Source organism: Xiphophorus maculatus, chromosome 22 (genome assembly GCF_002775205.1).
Source record: "Xiphophorus maculatus strain JP 163 A chromosome 22, X_maculatus-5.0-male, whole genome shotgun sequence".
NCBI lineage: Eukaryota > Metazoa > Chordata > Actinopteri > Cyprinodontiformes > Poeciliidae > Xiphophorus > Xiphophorus maculatus.
Window position 1 is genome coordinate 19401023 of NC_036464.1, and position 16679 is coordinate 19417701.

Here is a 16679-nt window from a genome sequence, read left to right on the forward strand (position 1 = left end):
ACACAGTTTATCTTTTAACAGCAGCAAGGTATAACATATAGTGGAGGGGAACTGTTCCTCGATTCAATATACACGTAAAAAACAGTCTGATACTGTTACTGTAAATCAAACGTTGGTGCAATCACAATATATATCCACTTCCGCACCATTGATTCGTTCATGTTAAATTCTCTGGCTGCTGCTCTCTTCCCGTGTTCTACTGCGTGACTGATCGCCTTGAGCTTAAACTCTGCGTCGTAAGCGTGTCTCTTAATAGGAGCCACTTTGGGGTCTTTACACAAAACCCAGCGTGCACCGCGCGCTTCTTCTTCTACGGGGGTAAATGAAGTCGGCGGCTGCTTACTGTACTTGCGAGACCTGTTATGGCTCAATATTTGGTCCATATATAAGGCGCACCGGATTATAAGGCACACTCTCGGCTGTTGAGAAAATTGAAGGTTTTTAGGTGCGCCTTATAGTGCGGAAAATACGGTAAAATGGAAACACTTGTTAACCCTGAGAACTGGTCTAAAATTCTCAACATTTACCAATTTCTTTGTGTCACTAAATACAAAATAAGATTGCAAAGGCGTTAAGTTTTAAAAATTTGAATGTATTCAGCACAAAAAGCATAATACAACATAAATGTACAGAGACATATCTTAAACAACCTCACTATTTGACACATTTGCACAAGTTGGTTGGTTGTAAAACAGTTGCTTTGATGTAGATTATATTACTTGATCTGTTTAATGTTTTATGCTACAAGCATCAAATGTTATAGTTTGTTTTGTTTGAAATACCTACACAGCCAGATATATTGCAGTAGAAGACAAAATCCCTTAGGACATCGTTATTTCTGCTATAAAGCTTTTCTACACACTAATTATCACTGCTAGTTCATAAATAAAAAATATTTGAGATTGGGATGGCATTTAGAAAAGTGGAGGGAAAACAGCAGGAAACCTGATGTAACATCTTGTGTTTTGTGTCAAGACACAATTTCTGGTGATCAGCTACCTGACATAATTCATTCAGTAACCGGTTGAAATGTTTTGGGATAGAGTTTTGGAACTTTGTGATTCAGGTCAAAATACCAATTCATCTTTTATATACAGTCCCACCATGTTTTTTTTTGTTTGTTTTTTCTGGGATGCTACGATTGTGGAAATTTATGCAAAATCAACAGATCTCTGCATTTTTTTAATTATTATTATTTGCTAATGCATATTTATTACTTTATTGTGAATTTTCAACATAAATGTTCAACAGCATTGGGTTTAAATGGCTGCAACCTCCCCCCTGCAGGTTTATTAATATATACGTTTTGCAAGGGGTTTGATGAGGAAAAAAAATTGATAAGTTCCCTCCATCCATCCATTTTCTAACACCCTTGTCCCTAGTGGGGTGAGGAGGTGCTGGTGCCTATCTCCAGCTAACGTTTCGGGCGAGGGGCGGGGTTCACCCTGGACAGGTCGCCAGTGTGTCGCAGAATTGCTACGTTCCTTTCAAATATTTCCAATAAGCAGGGTGCTATGATAAAAAAAGAAGAAAAAAAAATGCAACTAATAATTATGTATGAATTAAGTAAAGCCAGATGATCCAGATACATACGACTCTTCTGAATTACAATTCAGTGGAATGTAGGACAATTCCTTTAACAGCCCAATTTGTTCTAATCTATTCATTAATAATACATTCTACAGTATAAGCTATAAGTTCAGGAGTTCAGTGACATGGGAAGGATAAATAGGAATACAACTTGATGAACGTGCCTTCATCTTTTACAATAAATAGCTTCAAACTGTTCCACTCACATTAAAAGTTGCAAGACAGATGCAAACTCGAGACTAATCACGCTGACATGTTTTTAATGAAATTTGGGCATATTTTATTGATTCTGCAGGCCATTATTATGTGAAAAACCAAATTAACTTTGCAAAGCCCAACATTCAGGGTACTCATATGAGAATATAGTCCAGAAGCAGAGTGAGTGAATAAATGTAATGACATGGGGCAATTAAATGCAACATGGGGAACCGCAAATGAGAGGCGACGATTGTCATTTGGTGTTGACAACGTTATGTAATTGAGTTTGATGGAAATTTGTTTGCACTATTCTTTCTCAGCCGTCAATTGCATCTCTGTCTGATGTTAAACGGAATCACTAAAAGTCTTAAGGTTGTCGTACTGAAATTAGTCTCTGTTTTGTTTATTTTTTACTCCAGCCTACGTTTTACTTTATTCATTATAAGCTTGAGTAAAGCAGCTTGTTTTGCAGCTTGTTTTGGCTTACTTTTTTTTTTATTAAAAAGATCTTTAAAAAAAAAAAAAAAATATATATATATATATATATATATATATATATATATATATACAGTACAGACCAAAAGTTTGGACACACCTTCTAATTAAAATGGGTTTTCTTTATTTTCATGACTATTTATAAGGCAAGAAATCCCACGTATTAACCTGACAGGACACACCTATGAAGTGAAAACCATTTCAGGTGACGACCTCTTGAAGCTCATCAAGAAAATGCAGAGTGTGTGCAAAGCAGTAATCAGCAAAAGGTTGCTACTTTGAAGAAACTAGAATATAAGGGGTATTTTCAGTTGTTTTACACTTTTTTGTTTAGTGCATATTTCCACATGTGTTATTCATAGTTTTGATGCCTTCAGTGTGAATCTACAATGTCAATAGTCATGAAAATAAAGGAAACTCATTGAATTAAAAGGTGTGTCCAAACTTTTGGTCTGTACTGTATATATATATATATAAAATATAAAAATATATATATGTACACAACAGTGGATGCTGAGTTTTATCAGGTAGAGCTACATATTCCTTTGGTTTAGATAAAATGTTCCACCAAGATCTGAGGGTAGATAATAAGTTCAATTCCTTTTTCATCACCAAAAAGTATGTGTAGTGGTGAGTATTATTTTGAATTATTTTTGATGAAGCAGAAAACTGGGCAGCATAGTTGTAACACATTACAGTGCCAAACAGTAGTAGTCATGATAGACTGGTTAAAATGATAATTTAGAATGTAGAATACCATGTTTATTCTTGAGCCCCCAACTAATCAGTAAACAATCAAGTGTAAGTCGGAAAATCGGATTGAGCTTTCTTCAGTTCCAAGGGGAAAAAAAGAAGAAGAGATGTGTAACAACAACAAGGTACTGCAGAGCTTGGATATTAGTCATTTCTGATTCATAAAAGGAGACGGAAGCAAAATCACAGAACAGTTTTAAATGTTGAGATGCTTGGAAATGTTGCCACACGGAGAAGTGGACCAATCTGCTGTGTGGGGGGGGGGATTTTCTCTCCCCATTTTAGTTGTTCTATAGCTTCTACAATATACTTTAAAGTAGTATTAGTAACATTTTATACACTCCAACCACAGACAACATTAAAAAATATCAAGTGTGCTGGGAACATTATGTTGTGTGACTGGCGCTGACACAGACTAAGAGCTGACCTGTCTTAAGTTTATGTAAACTTTCTCAATATCTGTGTGTGTGCACTACACTTTTTCACAGGATGCAGGAGACAAGGGAAACTACTGCATACTCAGCATCGATTGTTATATAAATATTGAATAAAGAAAGCGTGGCTTTCTTATTAACCTAGGTATATTCATATCCATCACATCTAAGCATTTTGAGCGTTTACATTCACTTCTGAGATTTTCTGCAAATCTCGGTGTCTTACTTCAAAACAGCAGTGGGGTATTTTGGTCAGACAGAAGGAGACAGAAAATGAAGCAGATGCTTGTGAGATCACATTACAAAAGGTCTGGATTTCCTCTTTTTTTCCCCAGCTATTAGCATAATTTCCACAGCTGTCCCCTTTTACTCAACCTTATCTCATTCAAAAAAAATATAAAATAAAACAAAAACAAAAAAAAGCTGTGTTATCACGCAACTAAGTTTGCATTGAGACAGTCACTTTAAAAACTCGATAATACTAACCTGGCACTGGAAAAGTTTAAGACATCACACATAGTCACTGTGAATCACAGACAATTCAATTTAAGAATCTCTATTCTGCCTTTTGTTATTCGAGATTCAGACTAAAGGCCTAAAGAAACAGGGCGAATGTTTCAGAAGGAATTTAGTCAGATTTATTGATCTGCAGATGATCCAACTGGTATGACAGACGGGCAGGTAATTAATGAAACAGACCAATAGAAAATAAGGACGTTAGAAAAAACATACCAGCCTACAGCTATTAAAGTTATTCCAAGACGGCTCATCACAGGCTGACAGTAAGACAGTAATAAAGAAAAGCAATGGCAAAACAGATGGTCATACACAAAGTGACCCAACCTGAATGACAGATGTATGAGGAACATACATATGGCTAGATAGTGAAAGAGAAGAAGGGCAGACGACAAGACAGATCATCCTACAGATCGACAAGTGCTCCTTTATGGTGGTTCTTTTGGCTTTTATGAGAACACACTTCTTTGAATAGTCAGGCACAATTAAAAAACAATCAGGTGTGTAACTATGAACCTTCATTACATTTACACTCACCAGTTCATTTATTAGGTGCACCTTTTAATCGACACATCAACCAATCACACGGCAGCTATTCAATGCATGCAGACAAGGTCAGGAAGACTTGCTGAAGTTCAAACCAAGTTTTAAAATCAGGGAGGAAGAGGATTTGTGTGACAATGAATGTGACAGGTTTGTTAGTGCCAGACAGCTTAGTCTGAATCTATCAGAAACCGCTGATCTATTATTCTCCACAACCACCTCTCAGGGTTACAATAAATGAAAGAAAAAAAAAAGAACAGTCAGTAAGCAGCAGCTGTGTGGACAAAAAATGTCTTGTGGATGTAAAACGAGTCTGGACAGAGTTGTTCAAGATGATAAAAAGGCAATAGGAACTACAATAAGAACCTGTTGAACCCTTGTAAGGGTCGCACAGCCACTGTTTGTGGGTCTGGTACCTGCTGGATTTTACAATTCAAATTCAACACAATTTATTCCTTTTACATTAAAATACAACATAAAAAAATGTCACTTTTATTGCATCAATATATGCAGCAAATAGGGTTGATTTTTGACTTTCAACTTTTAAAGAAAACATTTTAAGAAAAAAAAATGTACCACTCATTTATGTTTACTCTGTGACAAAAACATATACATTTTTAAAGAACAAAATTTGTATTCAGTGCCAAAGCATGAGCCTGCCTGAGCTTTATTGTTGATCAGGTTCGATGTTATGACAGAGTAATGTGGCTACTTCCAGCAGGATGATGCACTAAACTGGTTTCTTGAACCAGATGATGACGTCACTGTGCTCGGGTTCCTCTATTGGCAGTTTTATTGACAAAATGAGGTTCAATCCAGTATACCAAATTGAGTGGCCTTTATTTACATAAAGCACCATCTCTTTATGTCCAAACAAAAAATGGTGACATTAAGGGGCTAAAAATTAACTAAATAAATCATTTTTCCCCCCTCATTATGCTCCAAGTAAGAAACGTATTAGCTAGTAATCAAAAATACTATTGTGACAAAAGCTAAAACAACTAAATTTGCACTTTTTTTTTGTTTTGTTTGCTAATAATTACTTCACCCACAGCATTTCGAGGATCTCTAATGTGGGTCAAGAAAGGTCTGCTCCCGAGGGATATCCTGGTAGAAATAGCAACATGAGTGAAAAAGATCTATGAATAGACTCAGCTGGAGGGAGAAACACGGACAAAATAAGGCTGCCATGAGTGAGCTAATTAGGGTTTAAATTGACTCTTTATGAAGAGGCTACTGATGGTGAAGGCAGTAACAACATCATGTGTCTTTTTGTACCATTTTTAATTAAATTGTGTATTTATTTTAAAGCGACTTCTTTGCAGGAATCTGTTGAGGAAATTGTTGTTTTTTTTATTACATTTACATAGTTCCCTATTTTGTGTACTTTGAGGATATAAGTTTAGTTTGAGCTTTTAGTGAAGGACTGGTCCTGAACGCTGAAAAACGAAGATGGTTTAGCGGCATTAAATAAAGCTCTTGACGACGGCTGTGCAATATTCATGTTTACAAGACACATTCAGTAATCCGCCGAGTTATCGAGCTTCACTTACCGTAGTCACTCTCGTAAAAGATGATAAACTTTTGCCAGCCAAACTCTGAGATAAGGGTAAGCAGGACGTCGTTGATGCGAACAGGCGGACGGGCGGCCAGTGTGTAGCTCTCTCCATCTGGGCTGGGGTTGAGCTGGCAGGCGGTGCGGGGTCCACCGTCCCCGTTTCTTTGGATGAAGAGGTGAGGGATGTGCATCGCATCTGTTAGAGACTGAAGGGCGCTCGCAGCGGCACAACCCGTAGATGTGACCAGCGCAAGGATCCCCTGGTTCATTAATTCACATGCTGGACAGAAGAAAAGAGATGTGAGAAGGTTAGTAGAACAGAAAAAAATGAAAAAAGGGACAAAAGTTTAGAAAGGTCACTCGTAGGCCAGTTTTAAACTTTGAGTTTCAAAACTGAAAACATTTAATCCTGTTATGACAGGTTAAAAGTCTTTAATGGCTGAAACAAATACCAGATTGCTCAGGATTTTCTTCATCTGTACAGAATAGTATAATTCTGTATGTGTTCCCTTCCCTCACAACGTGATGGTCAGCTGGCCAAAAAAAGTTTCCCACATTTTCCCGCAAAGGTGAATTGAGAGTTTCAGTAATGTTCCAGAAAAAAATGCGTAAAAAGCACAAGATAAAGGAGTCCAAAATAATGCCACTCCAAAGTAGTTCTCCAGAGTGATGATAACTATTCCTGCTGCAATAGTATAATACCTTTAGGAAACTTGTTGTCCCAGGGAAGAAATTTGCCTTTTTAAAATGAAATTTCTAAAGAAACTTCACTGATTTCTCAAAAAGAACGCTTTGTGCCTTAATTAAAGTATCCATCCATCCATCCATTTTCTGTTCACCCTAGTCCCTAGTGGGGCCGGGAGGGTTGCCGGTGTCTATCTCCAGCTACGTTCCGGGCGAGAGGCGGGGTTCACCCTGGACAGGTCGCCAGTCTGTCGCAGACAGATAATTAAAGTATCACTGCTTTAAAACAGCAACTTGCAATTTACCAGTATAAGGTCTGTCAACGCTTTGCTGCCTAAATTTGCTTAAACTTAATTAAGTAATATTGTTTGTTCTGTCAAGCAGAGGATTAATTCAATGTTCACTTTAAATATAGTTCATACATGTCATAATTTGTGTATGACTCAAATCTATCATTCAAAACATTTCCAGTCTCTCTTGCTATTTCTGTACAAGATTTTGACATTGAAATGCAACATGATTTTACTGGTTTTTATGTGAGCAAAAGTGCTTGTAATGTGGAAAAATGTCGTTGAGGCTGCTAGCACTCTGATGATTTTGCAGCAGCGGTCTGAATGGGCAGACTGACTAATAACATAAGATCCATTTATTATGCTTGTGTTACACTATAAAGAGGACAACGTCAAAAAGATGTGAAAGTCTGTGCAATATGCACTCAGGGAGGAATGATTCTTCCAGATATATTTGGAAAAAAGCAATCAGGACATTTTATTAATTTTGTTTTACATTTTTTGAGAATTTTGAAACAAAACCACAATATTTCCATTCAAGGTTGCCATAATGTGAACTCTCTCAGTCTATGTTTTCTTTTTAGTTAGAAGAACAAAAGAAAAATAAATATACTGTGAGCAAAATTGGTGGGCAAGTGTTTATTTCAGCCATATCATTTTTAGGTATATTTTCAAACTCAAAGTTGAATTAACCTGAATACTTTATGCATCACATGATGTGGATCTGTGTAATGAGGGAGGGTCTGGCTTAAGAAGGTCAACACCTAATATCAAGATGTGAATAATTAGACAGTTTCTTTTCTTTAGGCGTAACGGCCCTCCAAAAAAGATTTAACTGGCTGAAAAGTAAACAATTAGCAAAAGTCTCTTAGAGGGATGAAGAACTCTTGAAATTGCTAAGACGTGATCATAAAACCATTAACATGTTTTGCTGCAAATAGTAAACAGGGTCACAAAAAACATGTTAAAAAAACAAGAAGCTAATTAACTGCCAAGGATTTGACAAAAATCATGCATGAAGCTACGAGGAATCCATTATCTTCCAGGACTGTCATTTTCCATAACTGCAACCTAGAAGATTTTCATAGCTCAGAGACTTGGCCGAGGTAAGGAAGGAGTCTTTGTTTTTAAAAAAGACAATGATTTCTATGCAGGACAGTGCTCTGTCACATGCACGTAAGTATTCATTTGTGTGTTTAAAGGCATCAAGGCATTAAGGTGGAAAAACTGATGACATGATGGCCACCTTTCCTCACCTGACCTGAACCCAGTTGAGAAATTGTAGGCAGTTCTGATGTTTAAACAAGACCGCTCTCTGGCTTATCACCTATTAAAAATTTTTAGTTATTTCGTTTTTTAATTCTCACGTAAGAGATGAAAGTAAAGAAGACGGGACAATGTGTGATTTTCATTTAGTGGAATAATGACTCTGCACAATAGTTGCCCAATAATTGTGAGCGCATAAATATTCTCCTAAGAGAGCGAAAACCTCACTTTTACGTTTTGCCCTTTAACCTTTTGGATTAACCAAGAGCACTGAAGTTGTTGATTAGTAAAAAAATAATCCTCAAAATTGAGACTTGTCTAGTAATTCTGCATTAAATGTAAAACCTAACTTGTTTTTAGGATTTAGCAACATTGTGCAAGAGGTAGATTAAGCAAAAATTGGTTATTTGTGAATCCCACTGAGGAATTCAGGATTACATGAGAGCCTCAGCATGTGGGAGGTAAATCAAGGAAAACACATGGAGTTCAAAAACTGTCGTTGTATCCTAATATGTGCAGATGAAAGATTCAGTCGGGGAGGCATCATCTAATCCGTGTCTACAGACAAAGGGAAGATGGTGATTAAAGGGAAGATTTTGTTGAAGGTAAGAACCCCTTGAAGGCAACAGATAAATGAGAGCTGCAAGAGTTCAGGTCCTGGCAAAACACAATGGAACAACATGAGTGGGAGGAATCAAATAAAGATCCAGAATATGTTAGTGGGATGAAAAGGCTTAGATGACCAGCAGACGCCTCGCATGAGTCTTAACTCGACGCTCTTCCCGTGACCTTCACTCTCTCCCCAGCTTTCATGTATGGTGATGGTAAAACTGTGTAAACAGGAAGGGATTAAAACGCTTGCGATGTCTGGTGGGTGCTTAGGATTCTTACATTCTGATTCCCGAATCTCCTTTAAGCATGTCAACATGTCTGGGACGATGCAAATAATGTCAGATAATGTTCAAAGATGAAAATTTGAAATCAACTTGAACTTTGCAGATTGATGTGTAAATATTGGGGACAGCTGCGAGATGCAAGGTGGCAATAACCGGCTTTCCTAATCAGCAACTTTGCAACTCTCAAAACTGTAACGGATGTTTACTTTGTTTGTTGCATTTATTTTTTAAAGGCCCCAGGTTAATGCTTCTACTTAGTGTAACAACAGCGTAAAAGAGAAGTCAATCAGCATTTAATTTCAAGTTGATTCTTATACAGAGTTGGGTATCACTCGTCCAACGGAATTGTCCACATTTTGCAAATGACACAGGACAGATAAGAACCACTCCCATGTTTTGAAAACGTACTGTTTTCAACAACAATGCAACTTTCCACACAATATTGAAAATGTTTTTGTTGAGCGTTTCAAAATTTTGTGAATTTATAAGCAGAAACTTTAATATATTGAAGGATTTCATGTAATACACCTTGAAAGTAGTACAAAGTTCTGAAGTAGAAAACACTTTGGAAAGTGGAACATATCTTTTTTTTTTTAAATGTCATTTATAAAATGACACAGTGATCTCCATTGAAAACAGTGTCAACCGGTCCATTTCATTTGATGCCATTCTGGACCAATGGGTGAGTGTAAAGGTGCGACAAGAAACATTTAGTGTTAACATTCTTCTGTAGAGTCCAGGTCGTTATTCACATTTCCACAACAGGATATGCACTGTTACGTTTTACTATATTTTTACAGAATCTATTGTTTGTTTTTGATTGGACTGATCACCTACAATAATATGTAGCATACAATAAATGTGTGTGCATTTTATAAATGCATGCACCTCAGAACACACAACATTAACAACTGCGAATGAAGGCAAACTGGAGAACAATTCTTGTGTGTAGGAACGTAAGGCAGAGACAACAGACTGTTAATGTGACAGATGATAATTTCATCAGCGGTGAACAAAAGAGTAAATAAAGCCGCTGTAAATCATGAGGCCAGAAAAGTACAGTGAGATCAAATAACACATGAAAAAGGAGCAGGTAAGTAAAGGACAATGAGGGAAAGATGAAAAAAGTGATAGTAATTGTGGCAAACCCAGAAAGACAGAAGAATTTGGAACAAAACTTGCATAAGAATGTCTTAATGCATCAGTTGTCAACAATAACATGTGCACACCAAAAACAGTGTGTTCCCAGAAACACACTGTTTGCAGCCCACCCACAATAAACTCCACTAAGCTCGATATGCTGTTTTTCATTCATATTTCAATTCTAAATGTCCTCTCCGAGCTCCTTTAAACTGATATTCACAAGCCCATTTCTACGGTTGCTAGAATAATTTGTCAAGACTTCAGAAGTGTAAGCCTTTTCTGTTTTAGTGTTAAATAAACCGTATTTTGGATTAATAATCAGTTACCTGACCTAAACAACAAAACATGTCCTGAAGAGATATGTACAAAGAATTACTGTTTACTGATAAATGCAGAGATGATAAACTTTTTTTAAGGTATATCTTGCCGATTATGATTTCGACCAAGTATAATTGGAGCATTTTCATTATCTGACCTGCTGATCACCAATCAGATCAATGATATAGGCAAGCTGGACAACTGAGAAAATCATTTACTCATAATGTGCTATTGTTGTTAGAACAGATGGTGGAGAGAAAGAAAATGTTTAACTTTAGTTGGAGTGAAAAAGTCACGTTACTTAATTGGAAAGGATTTTTCTTCAAAATCTATGCTGACACATTTATCCAACCACTGATTTGCTGCATGTAATAGATGTCTCAGACTCAGAGGTTTACAGAGAAAACACTGACTGAATTTAAGAAAGCATTGCCAGGGTGAAATTAGGGGCTGAATGACATGAAATTGCAATGAATCTTCCAATTTCAAAATGTCTGACTTTCATTGCAGATGACTTTCAGACAGAGGCACGGAGTCATGCTGGGACCAAGAACTGCTTGGATCTTCAAACTGTTTACTCTTTTCTAATTAACGGCAACTTGTATTTAAGCATCTCATTTTGACAGAGAGCTTATTTCCTATGTCAGACAACGTTTATCATCTCATGAGAGTAACTTATTAGAGAAAAACAACAGAGTCAAGAAAAACAAAACAATTTTCAGAGGCAAAACACATTACTCAGAGGCTACTGCTCTTATTAATATCAAGATGTAACATTAGATCCAGCAAGAGATCTGATACTGAAGTTTGAATTATGAAGTTTGAAACTGAAATGTTCCCCTTCCTGTTCACAAAAAACTACTGCAACTTCTTTTTGAGACTTGCAGCCCCTCTCCTTTCATCTCAACGTGTCTTACAGCAAACAGTGGCAACAGCGCATCTGCGACCATTTTGACTTCGTAATGGACACCCCAGGCCCATTAGATCAGTGACACTTCACCGATAAGTGGGAGAAGTTCTCCAAAGTCAGTGGTAAGATGATAATAGAGGGATAATGAGTCTGAGATCCGGAGTGGACCATGAGCATCATTCATTCCCTGGCGGTTATATGACATCTAATGTCAGCATTTAAAAGCTATTTCTATACATGCATCTCTAAAGAGATGGACCCACTTCGACAGTATTGCTTACAAAGTATTCTGAAATTGGAGCTATTCTTAAACTTACTTAATAAATGCATACATTTTACAACTGAAGGACAGATGGAGTAAAACATTACAAACCCAAGCAGTGCCAAGGAGGAGGAAGTTTCTTTGGAACAAGACATTTTCTAATCCATCAACCAAATGGAAAGAGGCAGTGATTTTCTTCGCGGTTTATCAGTGGTGGGCGGAATCAATGAGTGAATTAACTTTTGATGATTTTTTTATAGACACTACTACATATGTTCACTATGGCGACAGGGTTACTGCCACATAGAAAAAGCTTTTTTTTTCTTTTTTCACTTCATTTTGGTGCATCTAGAATGAAGTGGATCAACAAAAACACAAAACGGCTCCACGTATCGCTTTATGTGCAGAAGCTCCTGAAATGATTCCTATCCAGTTTTGTGTCAACTGTGTTTTGTTAACCAGTAGTTTGAGAAAAGCTGAATAAATAAAGCTGAGTTGAGTTGACAGCTTAGGGAAAGAAATGAGGAGACTCTAGGCAGAAAAGAAGTCTTTCAACCCTTTTTCCAATGAAAATTGAATGTCACCAATGTCTTGCTCTCATTTTTACCAGTGCAATGGGAGAGATGGAAACAAACCACTAAACAACTGCTGTAGTGAATATTGCATAAGTTGGGGTTTGTAGAGATTTTGCAGTCTAAATAAGACAGTAGTTTACCCAGACTGAGAGTAATTCTTGTACACAAAGGAGTTTAAACAACAAGTTGAATCTTGCAATAATGGTGACACCAGTCTTTCCTGTACTAACAACTTCAGTTGAATAAAATCAATTTGGAACATCACATTGCACTGAAGCATCTGCACAATGTTATGTGATTATATAAAAAATGAAGTGTTCTGACTTTTTCAGAGGGAGTAAAAAAAATCCCTTTCCTCCGAGTCTTGTGTCATAAAAGAATAACATATTTTTCTTTCATTGTTAATCACAACTGGGTCAAACAAAATATCTTATTCCAGGGGAACCAAGGAATTATCTACCGTGACTTCAACAAAATTAAAGAAAATTGCATTTTTTTTATACCCTACATAAACCATGATGAAATAAAAATGTATGTGGTTGAGATGGAGGTTACTAGTAGAGAATTTCATCTTTAAATTTCTAGTAATTGCAGAAAACAATTGAACACTCCATGATTTGAGTTCACTATTTAAGGCTTTGGAGGCTGAGATCTCTTTTTGCCTACAGCTCCACTTTATGGTCTAGATTTTTCCTCACTGTTGGTTGCTAAAACTTCAACGTTTGGCTAGGATTGGATAAAGCATGTTCCGATCAAATCTGCCCCAATCTCAGCATTTTTAAACTGTAAGCATGGTGTTCTTCAATAAACTCAATTCCCAGTACATGCTGGTTTAGTGTCAGTGAGGAAGTCACCCACACCAACAGATTCCTCTGGCCACATTGTGTGTGTCCAATTTATAGAAGATTTAAACTAATTTTCTGGTCCTCAGCTTGCAAAATTGCCTCCATGCATTTTGTTGATCTGGGTTTTTTCCTGTGTCCTAAACCTGTGTCCTTTATCATGTAGCATAATGTTTACGGAAATGAAGAAAGCATTTTATGGTGCACCATACTCAGTATTTATTAAACAGAATTAATAACAGTCAGTGAAATATTTCAAGCTTTACTTCCTAGTAATTTTTTGATCATTCAGTGACTCAGACAATTTAAATAGTAAATAAGATTTTAAAAAGAAATACCAAGTTTCTAAAAAATGGTTATTTATATCTGTATACCCTCAGCACTTAGCTATGCCTCCTTTTACACGAATTACTGCATCCATGCGGCATGACACGGTTTTTCAGAGCAGCGTTTTGCTTCCCTTTGTTCAATCTTAGTTGATTGAACAAAGAAATTCCACTCGGTGTCAAAATTTCTAAATCATCTGATTTCCACAGCACAGTTTTGGCTTTTATTTGGAGATCAACGCCAAAAGGTAATATTATGTTATTTGGTATACTTTAGCAATTCTTTTAACATCACCTTCCACCACGTCACCCTTCACAAAGAGGGAACCAATGAGGAAAACAAACGTAATGAAGCAGCTGGACCTGAGCTTAGCCCATCAAACGGCAGGATTGTCTTTCCAGTAGATACGATATATATTCTTATCGCCTACTTTCTTTCAGTCACTTACAGTAATCTCAGCTTGTTCTCTCGCTGCAGAAGATAAAGATCCATTGCTCTTTCCCTGAAACAGCTCTTCTGCTGTCAGGCTACGATAAGAGTGAAGGTACATATTCCTCTCAATACTATTGATGCTGAAGTGGCCCATGTCATCTCAACTGGAATGGAGGATTTCACAGTTGTAAATTATACCCCCTGGACATCAAACAGCAGAGACCAACTTAGTCCGGCAGATACAGATTAAAACTCAAGGACTGGATAGAATGATGGCAGTTCCAGCACGTCTGCAAGAAGACTTATAATAATTAATCTTAGAATAGCAGTGACGCTAATGGTCAATTTCCATTATCCTATTCAACTCACCACAACCTGGAAGAAAGGCTTAAAGATGGTCTTTTTATGGGTCTTTTCTACCTAAAAGAGATTACTGCTAGATCTTTGTTAAAGGATTTAAGAATTCACAACAATATATATTCTTTTATTTTTTGTCCAGTGCTGTTTCATAATGCCACCTGGTAAACAATAATTTTTTACAGAAAATGTTCAAAACCAGCTTTTCCTGCGATGCGGATACAAAATAGCAGAGACAGGAGCACCGGTAAACATCTGAATCATCCTTAATGGATGGAATTAAATAAAAGCCCAGATTCAATGGTGGTAATGCAAATGCACATGTCAAGACTTGTGTTTTCCAATTTTAAGCAAACTCATACAAAATGCAGTGTTCTTTTTTTTAACCAGATGTCACCTCCTAAATTTGTAATGACAGAAAAGCAGCAGTTTTTATTTATTTTTTTAATGACTGCTCTCTCTAAACTGTGGCAGTGTAGAAAAAGCTAACATTTAGGAGCATTTTGTGCTCCTAGAAAGCACTGTTATTTTTGTTTTGGAAACTACAATGGAATATTTAATATTTAATAGACATGCATTCACAGATCAGGCTTCTCATACCTGATACCAATTTCTGACCTTCTCTGATGACCATTTTTGTCATCAGCATTCAAAAACACAATAACTTTACTTTGTAAATTCTCGCACAATTGATTAGCAACTCTTTTTTTTCTCAAGTAAAAGTTTAATTAAAGATGTATGCTCTGATTTTAAGAGCTTATAAACTAAAATAGTGGCAGTTCTTAGTTTTGATTCTTTTATTGACTAAAAAAAGGAAAGAATAGATTTTTCAATATTTGACCTGCTGATCACCAAACAGAGCTAATTAAAAAAATTAATTGGTATAGGGTTCTAGATCAACCATGCACCTTATTAAGGCAGCTGGAAAACAGATTTTTAGTCTGGATAATCATATAAATACCATGTATGAATCTCAATGTAGCAATTTTTGGATGGTTAGATTCTGAAAAAACTGAATAATAGATCTAGATGGTGATATCAGGACATCTGATTAAAAGAGATGATGATGATGATGATGATGATGATGATGATGATGATGATGATGATGATGATGATGATGATGATGAAGAAAACACTTGTGTACTTAATATGTATTTTTCTGCACTGTGATGGCATTCAGAATTTTTTAACATAACTAAGAAGAAATATTGCTGAAGAAATCTGGCAATGGAAAACCAACATTTTTAAAGAACCAGGGAGAAACAGCCTTGGTGAGACAATGCAACCACTTTGCCGGAAAAAAAAAAAAACTCAAGATTTCTTTTCAGATGTACTGAAATGTGGGTGTGTGTTTGTGTGTGTTGTTTCCTTAGCCTAACTGCAGTAGTCTTCCATTAAAACATGATTTGACTGATGGAACAATGTGCTGCACTGGCAACAATGAGCTCCATGGTAAAGCTGTTGAATGGGAAACCTTGTTTTGATAAAACAAATGTGTGTTTGGGCTTTTTGATAACTGATCTTTATCAGAAGTGACTGGCTTATGTTCTCAGATAATAATCAAGACTCATTCACTCCAGAGAAACGCGAAGCGCGTGGAATAGGAAAACATCTCACTCTCTTTGTGATGTGTTGTTTCCTCTGTTATAATAACATTCTGCCTGCAGTTTTCTGTTTTCCTGTTCTTTCTCATTGTTTGCTTATCTCACTTGTCACTCTTCCTCATCTGATCCTTCTGTGTTTTCACTCTCATTTGTTCAGTTAATATCACTCAGCATGCTGCTTGTCACCACTCGCCTTCATCTTTCTCAGCCAATCTGGAGATAAGGTTATATCCCAAAATGCACCCGAAAATATTAAACCACCAAGAAGTTCATTCAAGGATGCATTCTGTGATGCAGTTGTACATTTTGCAATCTGATTGAGTAAAACTGAAGGATGATTACAGGGTTTTTTTTTAAGTACTTTTTTGTTCAAGAACTTTTTTATGAAAATGTGACGGGTTGGAGAAAAGAAAGGCTCAAATCGTGGGCTTTTACCATGCTGCAGCATCCCTCCAGTCACACCAGGTTTGACAAAGATGTAGTTACCGCACAAAGGCTATAAATGAAATTCTGTGAATGCAAAATAAAAAAGCTGAAGATAAATCTCTTATGCTAGAATATCTGAGGAAAATGGGTTGGATTTTGAATTTTGGTGACTAGTTGTTTTCATAAAAAACAGCAAATCAACAGCTAAGTTCGGGTTATTATCATTGATAAATAATTTCTTAATTAAATGTTTTGTTTTA

At 36.5% G+C, this 16679-nt stretch overlaps 1 protein-coding gene across 2 annotated transcripts in view; it reads right to left on the reverse strand.

Annotated features, from left to right (window-relative positions):
• Positions 1 to 16679, reverse strand: part of LOC102235150 (glutamate receptor ionotropic, delta-1) — a 233988-nt gene that overhangs the window by 94353 nt on the left and 122956 nt on the right. For both annotated transcript variants that reach the window (XM_005804171.2, XM_023328070.1), the window contains exon 3: positions 6083 to 6367. In XM_005804171.2, coding sequence (XP_005804228.1) covers positions 6083 to 6367 — 285 coding nt within the window. The remainder of the gene's footprint in view (positions 1 to 6082; positions 6368 to 16679) is intronic.